The sequence below is a fragment of the Piliocolobus tephrosceles genome, chromosome 12 (genome assembly GCF_002776525.5).
Source record: "Piliocolobus tephrosceles isolate RC106 chromosome 12, ASM277652v3, whole genome shotgun sequence".
Classification (NCBI taxonomy): domain Eukaryota; kingdom Metazoa; phylum Chordata; class Mammalia; order Primates; family Cercopithecidae; genus Piliocolobus; species Piliocolobus tephrosceles.
The window spans coordinates 1,837,948-1,857,360 of NC_045445.1; the positions used below are offsets into that span (position 1 = coordinate 1,837,948).

The 19,413-nt window shown below is 47.3% G+C and overlaps 1 protein-coding gene across 2 annotated transcripts; it reads right to left on the reverse strand.

The window, feature by feature from the left end:
- Positions 1-827: 827 nt before the first annotated feature.
- LOC111535871 (paraneoplastic antigen Ma3) lies at positions 828-4,808 on the reverse strand. Of its 2 annotated transcripts, XM_023202105.2 has the most exons (3): positions 4,633-4,808; positions 2,935-4,345; positions 831-2,813 (listed from the first exon to the last, which is right to left on the reverse strand). In XM_023202105.2, exons 2-3 carry the CDS (start codon positions 4,237-4,239, stop codon positions 2,751-2,753), a joined length of 1,368 nt encoding a protein of 455 aa, XP_023057873.1. In that variant the 5' UTR covers positions 4,240-4,345; positions 4,633-4,808; the 3' UTR covers positions 831-2,750. The 2 variants fall into 2 exon arrangements, with proteins under 2 accessions (XP_023057872.1, XP_023057873.1); XM_023202104.2 differs by having other exon boundaries at positions 828-4,345.
- Between the last annotated feature and the right edge of the window lie 14,605 nt (positions 4,809-19,413).

The following is a 19,413-nucleotide window of genomic DNA, read 5'->3' on the forward strand; positions in this document are numbered from 1 at the left end:
ACATGTACACTCACCCATTCCACACATTCACGCATACGCACATACTCATAAATATTAACACACTCTGAAACAGATATTCATTCATATACACACTCAACAGTCACCCACACCTTCACTATCATACATTCACACACCATCTCACTCTCACATATTCACATGCTTTTACTAACACACATACACACTAAACACATAAACATACATTTGAGCACTGTCATTCACTCACACACAAAAACTGATGCGTACTCACACTCAAAAACACACACATTAACATATTCACACACCATCTCACACACTCACATATTCACACATTCGCTGACACATGACACACACAAACTCACTCTTCTACAGTCACTCTCACACAATCACTAGTACACATACTCACACATATTCACCATCTCGCACACACTCACAGAGATGGGCCTGGTTTTGATGCTCCAGGTGTGGAAGCCCTGAGCCCCCAATAGTGATACAAGGGATCCTGGGGCCACTGGTTCAGCCTGCTGTCCCTCACCCTTCCTTAAATGTGCTATTCATTTCTGAGAAGCTGAACTAGTGCTCTGAGGACCCAACCAGCCACTGCCTGGGCCTACCAGTGTCCTGTCTACTGGGACTATCCGGCCTGCTCAACTGGGTTTCTTTGCCTGGGTCCGTGGGCCGCAAACCCTAGCTCACGACCAACATGTGCAGATAGGCCATTCTACAATGACTTGTAGACCGAGCCCCAAGTATACACCAGTGTTAACAAAGCCACTGTGGCCCTCACTCCACCCCAACCCCATCCCCAGCCAACCTCATCCCCAGTTTCCCACAGCAGAGGTGAGGCCGGCTGGAACACTGAATGAAATTTATTGAAGAGAAACATGTACTGAAACATTGAAGAGAAGGGAATCACAACACAGAGAAAAACTGCAAACGGTCACCACAGGACACAGGTCCCAAACAGGTCCCGGGCCCCCTCCTCCTGGGGTTCCTGGCAAGATGCCTCATCTGCCCCTATTCCTGCTGCAGCCCCCGCTGCCACCTCCCTCCTTCCTGAGGGCCCCAGGGTCTGCCTCTTGCCTGGATGGTGGACTCTGACAGTGTCCACTGGCTTTAGGGAGCCCCCTCCCAAGCCCATCTGCTGGGGCAGGGCCCTGCCCTGTGGCTCTCACAGGACAGTCACAGGACACTGAAAAACACAGCAGGGAACACCCCAGCAGGTCGAGGAAACTAAGTCACGAGTAACAACAGCGGTGGAACACCAAAGCACAAAGCTCCTCAGGAGCCTCAGGCAGGGCAGCCCCGCTCCATCCTGGGTCCAGTTCTTCCTCCCACAGTCACAGTCACCATCGTGCTCATGGGGTGAGTGTCCGCCGTACCCTGGGGCCTCCTTCCCGCCATCTCCTGGGACTGTGCTGGGGGCCTCCGGGGAGAAGCTGCTCAGAGAAGCACACACACAGCTCCACGAGAACAAGCAGTCACTAGCCTAGATCTACACAGGGAAAGCAGAGGTGGTGCTCGTGACGTGGGACAGCAGCGAGCAGAGCCTGGGCTCACAGGAAGCTCACAGCATGTGCCCTGGGCCCAGAGGCAGCCGCCTGGGTGGGCGCACAGCACACTACTTTGCGCAGGAACAACGGCTAGCGGTGGGTGGGCATCTGCTGGATGTGTGGGTCACTAGGGGGCCTACACAGGTGAGGGTGAACTTCCTGGAATGGAGGCAGCCTGTCCTGGGAACAGCGAGTTGGGGGACCCCTCTTGGGAGACCCAGGCAGCTGGCACCCTTGAGAGGGCCCCTTTCCCCCCCGTCATCTCCCAGCTCAGGGCCTGAGGAGTTTGGGATAGATGTCTTCAGGTGCCTCCACCCAGGCCACAGCTGGCTGCTTAGGGGCTGCCTCCAGGCTGGATTCCCCGAGGTGGCAGGGTTGGCGCTGGCCTTGGCATCGGCATCTGTTGAGTTGCTTTGGCCATGGCAGCCACAGGTTCTCCTTGCCTGATCTCTCCAGGAGTCTGGTGGCCCTGTACAGAAACAAGCAGAAGAAACAAAACCCCACCAAGTTCTCCCTTTTCCTCCTCCTCCTTTGCAACAAAGACTTCCCTTCACAGCCACCCTGGTCCAAGCCAGCTGTGAGGGCAATGGCCTGCTGGGTACCCAGTACCCCTGTTGGGGGTCTTCTCATCAATCTTTGGTCTCCTCGCCTGTACAATCTCTGGCTGGCAATGGGCTCCCAGGGCCTTAGGATCTCCTGTCTTCACTGGCACAGGGCCTCCAGGGTGCTGCCTTCCTGGGGCTCCCCTAGTGCACTGTAGATGATCCTGAAGACAGGATGGACCCTGTGGCCTCCCCTGCAGGGCTTTACTTCTGCGCCCCCCGCCCCCCCTGCTCTTCCTCTCCAGCCCTGGCACCTTCTGGCAGGGGCAGGCCCCAAGTAGGGTCCTCCAGGTCCCACGTGGCCTGGAGGCCAGTGGGCATGTTCAGCTCAAAGTCCACAGGGTGGGTATTTAGGGGTGGCCGGATGAGCAGGACAGAACCCCCAGCCATACCTTCTTCAGCTTCTGCTTCGTTGGGGCTCCCATCTGAGGCCCAGGCATTCCATGTGCTGGATGCAGTGGCTCCCTGCTTTCCTCTCCAGCATCTCTTCCGGGACCCAGACCTGACCCCCACTGAGCCTGTTGCCAGTTGGTCTTGGTTGTTGAAGTCCCTTCCAGCTGGCAGAGAGTGAGAAGGCTTGGCCTTGGTCTGGCTGCCCTGTCCCTCTGCCCCACTCAACTCATCTGCTGTTTGTCTGGGCTTCTCTTTCCCCTCCTTCCAATATCTCTTTTGTCTCCTTGGCCTGTGGTAGGAAATGTTGCCCTGTTCTCCCGAGCCTACTTGGCCTTGGACTTGGGATGGCTCTTGTCCCAAGCCCAGTTCCCGTTTCCCGACTCAATTGCAGCCTGTTTCTTCTGCTTTACCAAGAGCAGGTTGGAAGGGTTGATGCACTGTACCCTGATGTGGCCGTCTTCCCCACAGCTATAGCAGAACGTGTGGCGTTTCCGTTTTCTTGAACCTCGAGAGCCAGCCCTTGCCACACCACCCCTTCGGTGTTGGCCTCTGCCCCTCCGGCGCCGGTAGCCCTGGGAAGGCCTCGCATCAAAACTGTTGCCAGAGGCAGGGAGAGGTACTGCCCCAACCCCAGTGATCCTGGCAGGTGGCCTTGGGGCTACTTCCAGCCCCTCCAGGCTCTCCCTATCTGGACCTAAAGTGGCCTCCCATTCCTCCTCCTCACGCAGGAGCTTCACCAGGGCCAGGAAACCAGGAGGCTTCCTTCGCTGTTTCATCAACTTAAGCTTGTCTCGGAGTTTGTCAGGAAGGATGGCCCCACTTAAGACTCGTTTCAGGCGAGTCTGATTCACGTTTCTACGTGATACCACATTGTTTTCTACAGCTCTTTGGAGCAGGGGTTCCAAACGTAACACAAAGCTAGATACTTTCTCTCCTGCCTCCTGATAGGCCTTACACAACTTCACCTGGGCAATTTTATGGCTCTCCACAGGTCCGAACACCTGCTGCAAGGCAGCCAGGCACTCCTCCACAGTTATGGAAGCATTGCTGGCCCGGAGCCCACTGACCACCTGGAGAGCAGGGCCGCGTAAGCATTCCATCAGCCTCCGCCTCTTTTCCCCCTCGGGCACCTGCCACATCTGTAGCATCTCAGTGGTGTGCTCAAGCCAGGCATCAAAGGCCAGTGCACCTGGGATGGATATGGTGTTCCCAGAAAACACTCTTAGTTCTCGGTACAACATTTGTTCTAGCAGAGGCTGCACTGCTGCCCCCAGAGTCTGGGCCCAGGTCCAGAACTCTGGTGATATAGTCACTCTTGGAGCCGAACAACTGGTGTCCGACCCGAGGACTCGGTTCATATCTGCCACGGTCCGCCTCTCCTCCTCTAAGAAGCGGTTCAATCTGTCGAGAAACTCCCCATCTGAGTTACGAGGTTTTACAATCACTTCCCAGGGCCCCCCCTTTCCTGGTATTTCCCTTGGGAGCAAAGCATAGTCGATATCTTGTGCCAGCTCCAGTAGAATCGCCTGGGCGTTCTCCTCCCTCCTAAACATCCTGCCAATCACCCTGTATCTGCCCAGGTGCCTGCAAGCCTCCTGCAGTGTCTCCTCAAACTCATCCTCTCCACAGTCCTCGGGGATCCCCAGGATGAGCATGCACCTCTGGGTGTTCAGGTGCTCCCCCCGACACCAATCCTGTAACAGGGTCAATGGCATGTCCTCGAATCTCTGCGGATACTAATTTGGGGGGAGTGATCAGGGCGGGAGGGACATATCTGGATCAATTCCTAGGGTGATCGCAGAAGGCTCAGGTCTCCACAGCCTGTGAATGCGAGCAGGGCGAGAGCGAGGTTAATGCCCACCTCTCCGCACGCCCATCCCCACCCCCCGTCGCCCCCCTCCCCTAGCGGCGCCTCTGCAGCCAGGCCCCGCCCCTGCCCAGCCACCCCCCCACCCGTGGGGTCTCCGCGGGCCTCAGCCCCCTCCCGGCGCAGCCCCAGGACTCTGGACGCCTGCCCTGCAGGCTGCTTCAGTTCTGTTCGGGCGGACAGGCGAGGGCGGCGGAGTCTCCCGGGGCCCAGCTTCTCCCTCCCCAGGTGGGTCTGATACCTTCTCCCAGGGCAAGGTCCCTTCTGGTCAGGGTCCCCACAGGGCTCTCCGGGGGCTATGCGCGGCGGCGGCGGCGAAGGCGCGGGGCGGGGGAGTGTCGGGCGCCCCTGGCTCCCAGCGCGGGCGTTCGCTCAGACTGTGGCTCTCCCTCGCTCGCGCAGCACGTGGGCCAGTGCGCCGGCGCCTGCTCGCCTCTGCTCTCTGCAGTGCGGACACGGGGCGGGGGCGCGGCGGCGATGCAGCGCGGACCCCTCCGCGTCGTCCGGGAGACCGCAGGGCCATTGGCGCGGACGGGTCACGAGGCCGGGCTCTCGCCACCGCCCCTAGGGGCCCCAGGTCCCCGGGTGACGTCACCTGCTCCTCTCCCCTAGCCCCCCCGCCACGGGGGCCCCCGGGCACACAAGCGCCCGCCCACCCCCACCCCCACTGCGGTGTCCAAAGGTCTGTGGCGGCCAGTCCCAGTGCCTTTGGCTCTCACCACAGCGGTTCCTGGTCCGGGCTCCTGCCCCTCCCGCACGTGCCACGGAGGTGCCAGCAGGGAGAGGGGTCTGCACCCCGGCATGCCCACCAGAGGGCCAGGGAATGGTTTGAGGTGCGCCAGGCAGCTCTGCATTATGGCCAGGGTCAGGGAGCCGGGTTCTGGGGTCTGTTCACCTGCTCTTGTCCTCCCCCTCCCCGTCCAGGACTGGTCCTCTGGCTGGAGAAGCCAGGCGAGGCCAGGGGCACCTGGTGCCGGTACCATCCGTGCAGGAGATGCCCCAGGCACTCACGCAGCTCACGCACACCACCCCAAGGAGGGTCTACCATCTCCCTGCTGTCCATCCCACTGCTGGGACCTGCAGCCCTCCAGCCAAAGCGCTTCGCTGCCCAGGTGCCAGTGGACAGGTTTACCGGGGCCTTTCCGGTTTTGTGTGCTGCAAATCTAGTGACTTGGGAAACCACTTCCAGGGCTTGGAGCCCAATCCCTTGGGCCTGCCCTTCCTTGGCAGCCGTGTGCCATGGGTTCTATTGTATCCGTTTGATCCCGGGGCAGCAGCCAAATGAAGAAGGGAGTGACTGCCCCTCAGGCAGTGGGCCCAGATGTTCTGTGGGTCCTGCCTGCTCTGTCAGCCGCATGCTCAACTCCTGTTCACACAGCTTCAGCTCCTTTCCCAACACACAAAGAGGGGCTTGTGGTTGATTTTCAGGCCAGGTTCATCCATCCAGCCAAGTCTGGGAGGCCACCTTGCAGTGAGTGGGGCACAAAACTGTCCAGACTTCCTGAACCACCCTGAGTTGGTCAGTGTTCTGCTCGTCAGCCTGGCACTTGTCAGGGACCAAGAAGAAATGGCCCCAGGGGCTTTTCCCTAGTCAGACAGAATTCCTAAAATATCTTTACAGGAGTTATTTCATTTCCTCCTCACCAGAACTCTGAGGCAGGTATTAACATTATCCTGATTTGCCTCATGAGGCTCAGAGAGATTAAGAGACATTTTCAAGGTCACACACCGTATTGAAGGTAGAATTGAGACTGGATTCTAAATTGGTGCCCATCAGTCTTTGAGTAGAGTTGGGATTATTTCTCCCCTGGTTGCTTTGTGCCTATTAGAATTTATTTCTCTCATTTTTGTCCATTCACAGTCCCTTGCTTTGTCACTCCAAGGGCTCAACCAGTTTCAAACTGAACCTTCATCTGCCCAAATTGCAGGGGTGGAAACAGAGGTTCAGAGAAGGGACACTACGGGCCCAAGGTCACACAGTGAGTAAATGACAAAGCTTGAGATGTCAAGGGGAGATGCCAAGTATTAGTGCCAAGGCAGAGGGGCGTGTCTGGAATGTCTCCAGAAAGAAGCCTGTGAAGTTCCCAGACAGATGCAGTGATCTGTGGATGTTCTGGGCATTGGGAAAAAAGGATTTGGAAACACTGGTATCAAGATGATAGATGTGAATATGTCCAATTTGAAAAGTTTTAGAACTCCTTTATATAGGAGTTAACCTTTGCCCTTGAAACCAGTGGAAATGTCTTAATTACTTTTGCTTCCCCATCTCCTTTCATGGTAGATAACACAGCAGCACCAAAGTTGGGGAACTGATGGATAAACATTATTACTTGTAAAGTGAAAGACATAATAGAGCATGAAGGAAGCAATCTCCACTGGGGTGACCTTGCCCAGCTTAGACCAGTAGTGACTATCGGGCTCACAAAAGGGGGCAGATTTATGGGCCCCACCTCTGCAATCTGATTTGCTGAGTCTGAAACAGGCCTGGGGATTTTTAAAAGAGCTTCTGGCAATTAAATACTTTATAAAATACATTCTGCAATATTTAACATACACAAAACTTACTTAAAAAGTACATCCAGTACTCCTGAAGGTAGTAATTGGATGAAGACATAAAACACTGCCAGTGAGGTAAGCGCCTGCAGATTCCTTCCCTGTTGTCTCCCACTCTTGTCCTCCACGTGCGTTTTTTTGTGCTTTTTCTGAAAATGACTATATCCCTAAACAATTGATTTTGTCTCTTTTACGCTTGGTAGAAATGATATCATACTATTCATATTCATCACTGTATTAACGAATTATTGTTTGTGAGTATCACCATTTTGATATAAGCAAATTTTATTCCTCAATTTTCACTTCTGTATAGTATTCCATTATGTGTGTGTACCAAAATTTATCAATTTTCCTATTGACAGATATTTAAGTTGTTTCCCATTTTTACTATCAGAAACAATGCTGCTTTAAATATTCTTGGAGAGTTCCTGTATGTTATGTACCTAGCCATGGCATTGCTGAATCAAAGACTATCTTTAATATTCAGAGACATTGCCAAATTTTCTTCTGGGTTGCTGTACAAATTTGTGTTTCCATCAAGCTCTATATCATCACTAACATTTCATTTTGTGTGACTTAAATGTTGTTAATCCTGAGGAATGTCAATTGTTATTATGCTTTTATGTAGAATTTCTGTGATTATGAATTAGATTTAATACGTTGGTTGGGGGGACAATTTTTATTCCTCTTACTTGAAATTCCTATTTTTTCTCAATTCTCAATTGAGGTGCTTCTCTTCTTTAATTCTTTCATAGGAGTTATTTATTTACTTTGGACATTTCTTCCCATTAAGTTACTATTCCTGCACAACCAGTTACCCAAAACATACTGGCTTAAAACAACCATTTTATTCTGCTCAAAATTTTGTAAGTCAAAAATTGAGAGAAGGTTTAGCTGGGCAGTTCACTCATGGGATCTCTCATGTGGTTGCAGTGAGATATGAGTTTGAGAATCGAATAATCTAAAGACTCAACAAGGCTGGGCACCCAAGATGATTCATTCATATGGCTGGCATTGAGTCACACTTTTGGTACTTGCAGCCCAAAGCATGCTAATTCTTATAAAAGCTCAGATAACAATAGCTCCTCTGAATCATCATTATTGGATCGATTAAGTTTTTTATTTAGACTTTAAGAAATTTATCTGGGAAAATACACAGATGGACAGAAATTACTCCTCCGAATTTAAGACTGTTAGGGGTTGAATTATGTCTCCCCGCCACCTCAATTTGTATGGTGAAGTCCTAATCCTTAGTACCTCAGAATGTGACCTTATTTGAAAATAGGGTCATTGTAGATGTACTTAGTTAATATGAAATCATGCTGGAGTAGTGTGGGCCCCTAATCCAATGTGACAAGTGTCCTTATAACAAGGAAATTTGAACACGGAAACATGAAGATGCTCAGGGAGAACACAATGTGAAGATGAAGGCAGAGATTGGGGTGATGCTTCCACAAACAAATGCATGCCAAAGATTGGCAGTAAAGCCCCAGAAGCTATGAGAAAGGTCCCTGAGCAGATTCTCCCTCACCAGTCTCAGAAGGAGCCAATATTGACAATACTTTGATGGTCTTCTGGCCTCCAGAAATGTGAGACATTCCATTTCTATTGCTTTAGAAATTTAGGTACTAAACTGCTTTAGTACCTAGTGTGGTACTTTGGTACAGTAACCCTAGAAAACTAATAAAAAGATTAAACTGCAAATCTTCTAATGGCAAAATGCTGAAAGGTTTCTGAAATGGAATCTGGAATAGATGGCATAACTATTTAATAATAATGAGGATACATGAGAGCCAGAAGAGAGCAAAAGAATGACTTATAAGATTAAAAAAAAAAAAAATCTGGAAGTAAAGAGACAAGAACAACTCCCATCAGTGGCCAAAGCCCGTGCACCACTGCATCCCTCCCTGAGAGCCTATATCCCACCGCTGTTGCCACCATCCCCAAGAGAAAGGCTGAAGGGGATGCTAAAGGAGATAAATCCAACATGAAGGACAAACCACAGAAAAGATCCGAGAGGTTGTCTGCTAAACCTGCTTCTCCAAAGCCAGAGCCCAAGCCTAAAGAGGCCCCTGCAAAGAAGTGAGTGAAAGTACCCACGGGGAAAAGGGTAAATGCTGGTGCTGGCAAGGAGGGGAATAACTCTGCAGAAAATGGAGATGACATAACAGACCAGGCACAGAAAGCTGAAGGTCCTGGGGATGCCACGTGAAGTGTCTGCATTTTTGATAACTGTGTACTTCTGGTGACTGAAGAGTTTGAAATACTATTTTTTATCAAGTTTCATAAAAATTCAGAATTTTGTTTTACTTTTTTAAAGCTATGTTGTTACCACACAGAGCACTTCATTGTTGTTTGGGAGGAAAGGGGCATAGGTCACTAATAGGATGTCTATGAAGCTGAATTGATGTGGGGAAGACACCTTTCCCTTCTAGGTTTGAGAGACTTCCTATTGGTTCCCAAGAGGAGGGATTCCCTGACTTTGACACACATGGCCACCTTGGCACAAAAGCCTTGGTATGGAAAAACAAATTGTTTTTATGTACTCTTCTCCCTTTCCACCTTTCATCATAGACTTAACTCGCTTAAACCTAAACACCTGTTGGGACCTGAACCCAAATAATTGTTACCAGTGTGTCAGGCAATCTGGACTTTCCAGTGATGCCACTGAGATGGTGCCCCTCAAAAGAGCAGTGGTTCTGTTTCTAGATTGTGGATCATCAGATAAATTCTGCCATTTTCATTTCACTTCCTGAAAGTCAGGGTCAACTCATGAAAGGCTGTTAAACAACATGCTAAATGGGAAATGTCAACCTTCACTCTAAACTTTCCCTGTTCAGAGCATCAGATGAAGTCTTCATTGGGTTTTATAGTGGCTTTCTGATTTTTGGTAGTCCATTGAAGTAGGGAATTTGAAATGTTTTATGTTGTGCATGATTGTCTGCCCATGTCCTGCTTGAAATACCATGATTGTTTCTGGAAAGTATCTTTAATAAAGCTGGATACAGTTTGGCTTGGGGAAAAAAAAAAAGAATATTTCTTTTACAGGTTAGATTTAAGTAACAATTGGTCACTATCTGTTCCCTTTTAATTTGCCTCATTGTGCTCTAAATAAGAACTTTTATATTTTTCCTGACCAACAGAAGGCCAGGGCCCCACAGGAACAGGCCGTCCTTGATCGTAGGATGATGTAAAGTTACAATTACCAGTTCTTTTTAATCATAAAATTCCCACACAAACAGATAGTGATTATGGGTCAAAGTTTTATTTAACTCATTAGTGAGGGAGGAGCAGAATGAAGAGCTGGTTTGAAAATATTTGAAGGACTTATAGTTTTGGGGGAAAGAAATGATAAGGTAAATTGCTAAGTTAAATTCAAAACTGATTTATGCCTTATGAGACAATAGGGCCATGGCACTTTGGTGTTATCTTTTCTCCCATTCAGGAAAAAAAACACACCTTTGTTACTTTACAGAATTATAAAACATTTGGACTAAAATGAATTTTTAGTCAGTCAAAGTTAAATTTCTGGGAACAATCAAGTGAGTCCAGAATTAGAAAATTATCCCAATATTAAAAAGTCAGAGTCATCATTTTGCAGCATTTTAAATTTAAAAACCTTAGAGCTGTTTTAGGTTACCAGCAACACTGAACAGAAGGTAGAGAGTTCCCATGTATCTCCTCTACACTCCCAACCCACAACCCCTGCCACTACTGACATCCTGCACCAGAGTGGTACATTTGTTACAACTGATGAAAATACACGCACATAGCATTGTCACTCAAAGTCCATAGTTTAATTAGGATTCTGTATTAGTCTGTTCTCACACTTCTATGAAAAAATACCTGAGACTGGAGAAGTTATAATGAAAGGAAGTTTAATTGACTCACAGTTTTGTATGGCTGCGGAGGCCTCAGGAAAGTTACAATCATGGTGGAAGGGGAAGCAAACACATGCTTCTTCACACAGTGGCAGGAGAGAGAATGAGAGCCAAGTGAAGGGGGAAGCCCCTTATAAAACCATCAGATCTCATGAGAACTTACTATCACAAGAACAGTATGGGGGAAACTGCCCCCATGATTCAGTTATTGCCACCTAGTCCCACCCTTGACATGTGGGGATTATTACAATTCAATATGAGATTTGAGTGAGGACACAGAGCCAAACCATATTATTCCACCCCTAGTACCCCAAATGTCATATCCTCACATTTCAAAACACAATCATGCCCTTCCAACAGTCCCCCAAAGTCTTAACTCATTCCAGCATTAACCCAAAAGTCCAAGTTCAAAGTCTCATCTGAGACAAGGCAAGTCTCTTTCGCCTATGAGCCTATAAAATCAAAAGCAATTTAGTTACTTCCTAGATACAATGGGGATATAGGCATTAGGAAAACACACCTGCTCAAAATGGGAGAAACTGGCCAAAACAAAGGGTCTACAGGCCCCACGCAAGTCCAAAAATCTAATAGGGCAGTCATTAAACCTTAAAGTTCCAAAATGATCTCCTTTACCTCCATGTCTCACATCCAGGTCACACTGATGCAAGAGGTGGGTTCCCATGGCCTTGGGCAGCTCTGCCCCTGTGACTTTGCAGGGTACAGCCCCCTTCCCAGCTGCCTTCACAGGCTGGTGTTGAGTATCTGTGGCTTTTCCTGGTGCCATGGTGCAGGCTGTCATTGGATCTACCATTCTGGGGTCTGGAGGATGGTGGCCCTCTTCTCACAGCTCCACTAGGCAGTGCCCCAGTGGGAACTCTGTGTTGGGTTTCCCACCCAACCCCACATTTCCTTTCCACACTGCCTGAGCAGAGGTTCTCCATAAGGGCCCCACCCCTGCAGAAAACTTCTTCCTGGACATCCAGGAGTTTCCACAACATCTCCTGAAATCTAGGTGAAGTTTCGCAAACCTCAATTATTGACTTCTCTGCACCCGCAGGTGAAAAACCATGTGTAAGCCTTCAAGGCTTGGGGCTTGCACCCTCTGAAGCAATGGCCTGAGCTCTACATTGGCCCCTTTTAGCCATGGCTGTGACACAGGGCACCAAATCCTGAGACTGCACAAAACAGCAATGGTTCCCTGGGCCTGGCCCACAAAACCATTTTTTTCCTTCTAGGCCTCTGGGCCTGTGATGGGAGAGGCTGCCATGAAGACCTCTGACATTTCCTGGAGACATTGAGGAGGAGCACATAACCTGTAATATTCCAGTGCTGGTAACTGGAGCCTGGAATGGAATGGTGTTTTGAGTGGAGGTACTGTTGAAAATTATAAATAGTCACAAGGAGAAATAAGTGGAAGATAAGAGTGAGCAATGGAACTTGCTTGCTTCTAAGTAGGAAGAAAGTGGGCAATTTCATGGAAGAGAAACATGGCAGAAGAGGACATGGCTTTATTTATTAGATATTTGGGCCCTCTTGAAAATCACAAACTAGAAATGTTGTATAATACTCATGTACCATTGCATTTCATACAATTTGTAGGGTTACCTTTTTATATGGTAAGCTTTTGAACATTGGAGCCCCCTTGGTTTTTGTCCTGGGGGAAGGTGAGCTTTTCCTCATTTCTGGCTGACACATTTACTTGACTTGGACAGTCGGGGTCACCATAATGCCACTGTAGACTGCATGATAACAGGAGGGTCTCCATTAATGAGGTTGAATTTGACACTTTTGGGGAAGACACAGGAGACACAGACATGGTGTAGGCTTCAGAGTGTTGTCTAGCTTGCCTTTAGGATGGCAAAGTAGGATTGGTCTGTGGAGGCAAAATGTCAGATGCTGCCCCCTTGAAATCAATAGAGTTAGGCCTCGATTATGACCAGCTAGGTTATCTTCATATTGGCCATCAGTTTATATAGGTAATCGCTATATTGGAAACCCCAGTCAACTCATGGAGACATGAAGTTCTGTCCATGCCACATGGTATTGTCATGAGTCCCAGCCCTATGCAATGATCTTATGTATGTGTGCATGTGGCCAGGGTGGGCAGGGTGGTGGTGATGTGTTAGTAGCTGGTACCTGACTTTTTGTTTTTGGTTCTCTGGTGTAGTACTCTTGGAAATTTCAGAAATACCAGGTTTCTTATCAGTCACTGGGGAAGGCCTTCCATTTCTCACTTTATAGATGTCAGGTGTCAAAGAGTGCAAATTCATGAACCCAGTATAGTTTTCTCACCAAATGTCCTTTGGGAGCTTAGCATCTCCATTCTAAACCTTCCTGTCTTTCACTTTTTTTTTTTGAGACATGATTTTGCTGTGTTGCCCAGGCTGGAGTACAGTGGTGTGATCATGGCTCACTGTAGCCTTGTCCTCCTGAGCTCAGGCAATCCTCCCACCTCAGCCTCCTGAGTAGCTAGGACTATAGGTGTGTGCCACCAGCCCAGCTAATTTTTTTGTATTTTTTATAGAGATGGGGTTTCACCATCTTGCCCAGGCTCATCTCAAATTCTGGGCTCAAGCAATCTAACTACCTTGGCCTCCCAAAGTGCTGGCATTACAGGTATGAGCCATCATGCCTGGCCCTGTCTTTCACGTCTAATATCAACAGTGGTTGTTAGCAACTAAGGGGGCTGGAGAAAGAAACACACCCAGGGAGTTTAGTCATCCCAGCATACAACCTCTTGATTGCACCAGCACCATTTTCAGTATACAAGGTTTCTTTGCTCCTATAAAGGAATGATTCACAAAACCTAAACTCCATACTTCAGTGCTAGCTTAAAATTACCAATTTATGCCTAGTGTTCCATTATTGGAACTCTAAGCATGTGGGAGTTATTTATATCCTACTGCTCAAGGTCATCACTAAGGTCTGATTGCAAAAATTCAAAAAATTGCAACCTCAGGCATAAATGGGTTAAATCAATATCCCTTAAAGAAAATGAAAATATCTTTTGTAACCAATAGTCCATAACAGGAATCTAAAGCATCCTTCGCCTAATAATTTACATTATATGTAAAACTTCAGTCCCAGTGACGTGAGGGTGGGGCTAAGGAATGATTGGAAGCATAAGGAGCATTTTCCTGGGTGACTGAATGGTGGTTCAGGAATTCACCAGGGTGTGGGTGTGGGTGGCCTTTGCCAAAACTACAATATTTCCTGAAATGCAGGGTTTGGAAATGTGAGGAATCTAGTTGGCCTCCAAAAGACTATACTTTCAGCATGTTTGTTTATAGTAACTTTGCAAGTTATGTGCCAGGATTCCATGGGCGCATACACTTGGGTCCACGAAGTCACTAGGGAACCAGCCAGAGAGCTTCTGGTTTCTGGGTGGAATAAAGAGCTGAAATATTAAGTGCACCAGCACCGTTAGCTACCAATCCTCTGCAGTGGCAGCTTCAGTGCCTTATCCCTGCATGGGATCCAATGTCAAATCACGGAGTCTCTTCTAGTTGGACAGCAAGCCAATGCTCAGATCAGAGAGCCTTTTGGGAGCAGTATCTTTGTTAAACCCTAACAACAGACTAGGGTCAGATCTACTTATGTAAACCTGTAAAATACTAGAAGCTGGTTTCAAAATTAAGTAGTGGGAATTCTTGAAATTCTTAAACTGCATTGCCCAAAATAAGAAAAAGTTCAATAGGAGGGCTGATGACAGTTAACTAAATCACAGATCTGAAAGTTAAAGATCGAGGAACTCTCCCAGAAAATGCCAAAAGACAAAGAAGTGGAAACGAACATGAGGAAAAGAGCACTAACAGAATTTCCCAAAAGAGATTACAGAGGAAAAAGGAAGCCACTTTTTCCCCTTCCCATGAGGGGGCCCCGGGGACAGCACCCTTCCTCCACACATTCCCAGACACACACTGCTTTAGTGGACTACACATGCTCGTTTCTACTTCCTTAGCTTCCTTCTGTGTTCTCCAGCAGGTAAAAACGTATTGCAGAACGTTGTAACTTGGCTGAACCCACTTAAACTCTGATTGGGACATCAGGATGGGCTGCGATCTGACGACAGTTGGACTATATATGTTCCATGCACACATACTCCTAGCATAAATCTGGGAAGCCCTTTCTGTTTCTTAGCATTCTCTGGGGAGAGCAGTTCCTGAACCATCCAGGCTTGGGGGCTGCAAAAGGAACAGCAGCATGCCCAACACTCTGAGCCCTCCTCCCCATACCCCCACTCCACCAACTACAACTCTAGGCGCTAAGCTATCTTGAGGGCCATCCACTGCTGGTGGGAGATCCTAGCATGGGCACATGCCTTGGGGTCTAGGCCCAGGCCACTGTGAGCCTGACAGGTTAAACCTCCCCTCTGCTGCCACCTGTGAGATCACCACCACACCTGAGATGCCACCTTGGTCTGCTTTTGAAGGTGTTTGAAACACTAAAGAGTGTCTCATATGATAGGCAGGTAATTTTCATTAAATGTTTGGAAGTGTTTGGCTGATAGGGCCAATGTTTGAAGGTTTGTGGGAAGTTGATGAGGGCAAATCTCCAAATTGGGGCTCAGCCCAGGAGGGTTCTTGGCTTCATGCATGAACAAATTCAAAAGAAAGCCGACAGAGTAAAGTGAAAGCAAAACAAATTTATCAGAGCAACAAAGTACAGGAAAATGGTTGCTCCATAGACAGAGCAGGGCTACCCCATAAGCACAGTAGCCCTCATGGATTGCTGGCTAGTTATATTTATAGCTACTCCTCAATTATATTCTAAATAAGGCATAAGTGATTCATGAATTTTCTAGAAAAGGGGTGGAACCAAGAGTTCCTCCCCTTTTAAACCATATAAGGTAACTTCCAGGCATTGTCATGGCATTTGTAAACGGCCATGGCACTGGTGGGAGTGTCTTTTAGCATGCAAATGTATGATAATTAACCTGTAATGAGCAGTGGGGACAACCAGAGGTCCCTTTCATCCCCACTTTGGTTTTACCTGTTATGACCGGTTTCTTTACTATAACATATTTTGACCAGATCTTGTTTTTATCAGTTGGGTCATGACCAGTGCTCAGAAAACAAGTCCTGCTGATCTCCTACCACAAAATTACTTTGTTAAATGCATAGAATATGCATTCAGATGAATCTTGGCCATTTGTCTTTTATTGTTATTGTTATTAATTAGCTGCTTTCAAATTTATGAGATTACTGATAAACAAAAATTAAACAAAGGACAAATAGCAACGAATACTTCTCTGCCTGCCTTCTCCCCTTCCCCTGAGCTATACACATAGCCCCAGGTGGCCTTCAGGGTGATCTAGGATGTCTGGGTCCCCAGCCAGTCTCTGCCTCCATTTATCCAGCATCTTGCCATACACAGCCACCCCACGTCCCCTGGATTTCTCTTGCACTACTGTGAAGGCAGATGCACTCCAACCCTAAGATTCAGCTAGAGTGCCATTAATTAAGAGTTTCTTAATATTGTTCCTGGGATCATGGACCTCTGGCTGAGCTTTCCCCCAAGAGTGCTCCCTAAAAGGTGAGGGCCATGTAAACTGTATTCTCTGTTGCCCCCCTTTTGCCTAGCTCACAAACCACTCACAGGGGGAGTAAACATTGATCCAGGCACTCAGCTTCCTCCTCATGTTCTCTTTCCATTCCTCAGTAACAGAAATACCCCCGAATGTCAAAATCTCCATGCTTCCATCCACAGGCTCTGGGAGGAAGGAGCTGGGGGAACTACGTGTATGCAGCTAACACCTGAAGAATTCGATTAGGTCCTGTATGAATTTCCTGTGGATGCTTTAACAAATTATTACACACTGGGTGGCTTAAAACAACAGAATTTTATTCTCTCACAGTTCTGGAGGTTGGAAGTCTAAAATCAGTATCACTGGGCTGAAACAAGATGTCATCAGGGCCCCACTTTCTCTGGAGGCTCCAGGGGAGGATCCATTCCTAGCTCTTTCAATATCTAGTGACTGCCTGTATTCCTGGTCTTAAGGCCAGCATTTTCAAACCTGTCTCTCTTCCCTCATCATATCACCTCCTCCTGTATGTGGGTGTGTGTGCAGACAATCTGCCTTTACCTCCTTATAAGGACAAGTGTGATTGGATTTAGAGCCCACCGAGATAATCCAGGATAATCTCTCCATCTCAAGATTTTTAGCTTAATCACATTGTAAAGACCCTTTTCCCAAATAAGGTAATACATACAGATTCCAGGAATTTGGACCTCCTATCCTTGGGGGGCCATTATTCAAACTACCACAGGTCCCAATTTGTGCCCTGGCTCTGGTTCCAACCCATGATGCCCACCCCCACCCCTAGGGTAGCAGTGGATCCCACCAGTTTACAGAGTCCTCTCCACAGCCTCCCTTCCCCTGATCGCTTCCTTTGGAAAGTTCCTGCAGATACTTATCTAAGAAACTCTCACAATAAAACACAGTCTTGGCTTTCTGGTTGAAAAATTATTTTTGACCCTTATATGTCTCCCCAACCTAAGAACTGATAGTTCCTGGCTCCAGCCTGGATGAAAAGGTTGAATTTTACAGCTGTCTGTTGCTAACAGCCCTCCATAGGAATAGGCTCAGATTTTTCACATGCCTCATAGTGGCACACTTGAAAAACAAACAAGCTTCTCTCTTATTAATACAGATCATATCACATGATATAAGTTCACTGTTATAGCATGACATTCTTGATACAAGTTATACAGGGGTGAGAACAGAGAGGAAAAGAGAACATGAAGGAAATACAGAGACCACCCTGCCATCTTCACCTCTTTGTGTAATATTGTGTCTAATTAGATAGATTTACACCAAACTTATCAAAGTACTCACTGGCCAGGTGTGGTGGCTCATGCTGGTAATCTCAGCAATTTGGGAGTCTTAGATAGGAGGATGGCTTGAGCCCAGGAGTTCAAGACCAGCCTGGGCAAAATAGAAAGATCCCATCTCTACAAGAAATGAAAAATTAGCTAGATGTGATGGCATGTGCCTGTGCCCCCAGTTACTTGGGAAATTGAAGTGGGAGGATCACTTGAGCCTGGGAGTTTGAGGCTGCAGTAAGCTGTGACCACACCACTGCACTCCAGCCTGGGCAACAGAGTGAGACCCTGTCTCACTGATAAACCACTTACTGCTGAGAAGGACAGTGAGGTTTAGGAAGTGATCAAAGAGAATTTTTTATTTTTACTTGATTTAATTTTGTAAACATTGAATGAATGTTTTGTTTGTCCAACTGAAAAAACAAGATACATATGTATGAACTAACACAGAATGATTTCCATGAGTTACCATTTGAGACAAAAAAAAAAGACACTAGACAGCACTTACAGGATAATCTCATTTAAGTAAAATAAAACCAAATTATATGAATATATTTACATGTATGTGTGTTAAAGGAATAGGCAGAGTTCTGGAAGGATGCTGACTGAGGAATTCACAGTGTTCAGCTCTGGGGAACGAAAGGGATGGGGTGGAAATGTGACTTTCAGTATTTCTTCTATATATCTCCCTGTTGTTTGAATTCTTTACCATGAAAATATAGTCAGGAAGCATAATGGCTGGTTTTGTGTCAACTTAGCTAGGCTATAGTTCCCAGTTGCTTGGTCAAAGTATCTAGATGTGGTTGTGATGCTATTTTTAAAGATATTATTAACATTTAAATCAACAGACTTTGAGTAAAGCAGATTGTCCTCTTCCACAATGTGGATGGGTCTCATCTGGTCAGTTGGAGGCCTTAAGAGAAAAGACCGAGGTCCCTTGAAGAGAAAGGAATTCTGTGTTCAGACAGCCTTTGGACTCAAGCTACAACATTAACTCTTCCCTGGGTCTCAAGCCTGCTGCCCTACCCTACAGATTTCAGACTTGCCAGCCCCCAACTCACAATCATGTGAGCCAGTTCCTTAATCTTTCTCTCTCTCTCTCTCTCTCTCTCTCTCTCTCTCTCTCTCTCTCTGCCTCAACAGGAGATACATCTATCTCTCCTATTGATTCTGTTTCTCTGGACAGCCCTAACTGATACCAAGATGAGAACATAGAAAAGGAGTCATTTTTCCATTCAGGACTCTGCTTCAAAGACATGCTCTTGAGCTGAAGAGACCTGGCTCGAAATTCTGCCTTTACTGCCCCTGTGTCCTTGACCAATTAAGTTGAACTTGATGAATGTCTGCTTACTTCTCTGTATTAACGAGAGGAGTCACAGGAAAGACCATTTGCATTACTGATGCACACTGAGCATGACCACAGTTCAGCAAGTACCATTTATTGTTATTAATAATGTTTATTTTTCATTTTATGCTAAGAAAACTATCGAAAACAACTTAAGGGTTTCGAGCAGGGAAGTGATATAATCTTACCTGTTTTTTAAAAAAGAATTCTGACTGCTATATGGGGAATGCCTAGGTGGGAGGCAAGAGTGGATGAAAGGAGAGCAATGAAGGAGGTCGTTGCACTAACACAGAGGAGTGATTTGGACTAGGATGGTGGTGGAAGAGATAAAGAGAAGTGGAAGTGTTTGAGAACATTTAAGGAGTAACAATTTTATTGATTTGACTTCTGCTTATGGGTATAAAAGAGTAGCTTTTGG

Bases quoted from the DNA above. Each gene is read 5' to 3' on its own strand.
- LOC111535871 (XM_023202104.2), bottom strand. From the start codon at position 4,239: ATGCCATTGACCCTGTTACAGGATTGGTGTCGGGGGGAGCACCTGAAC.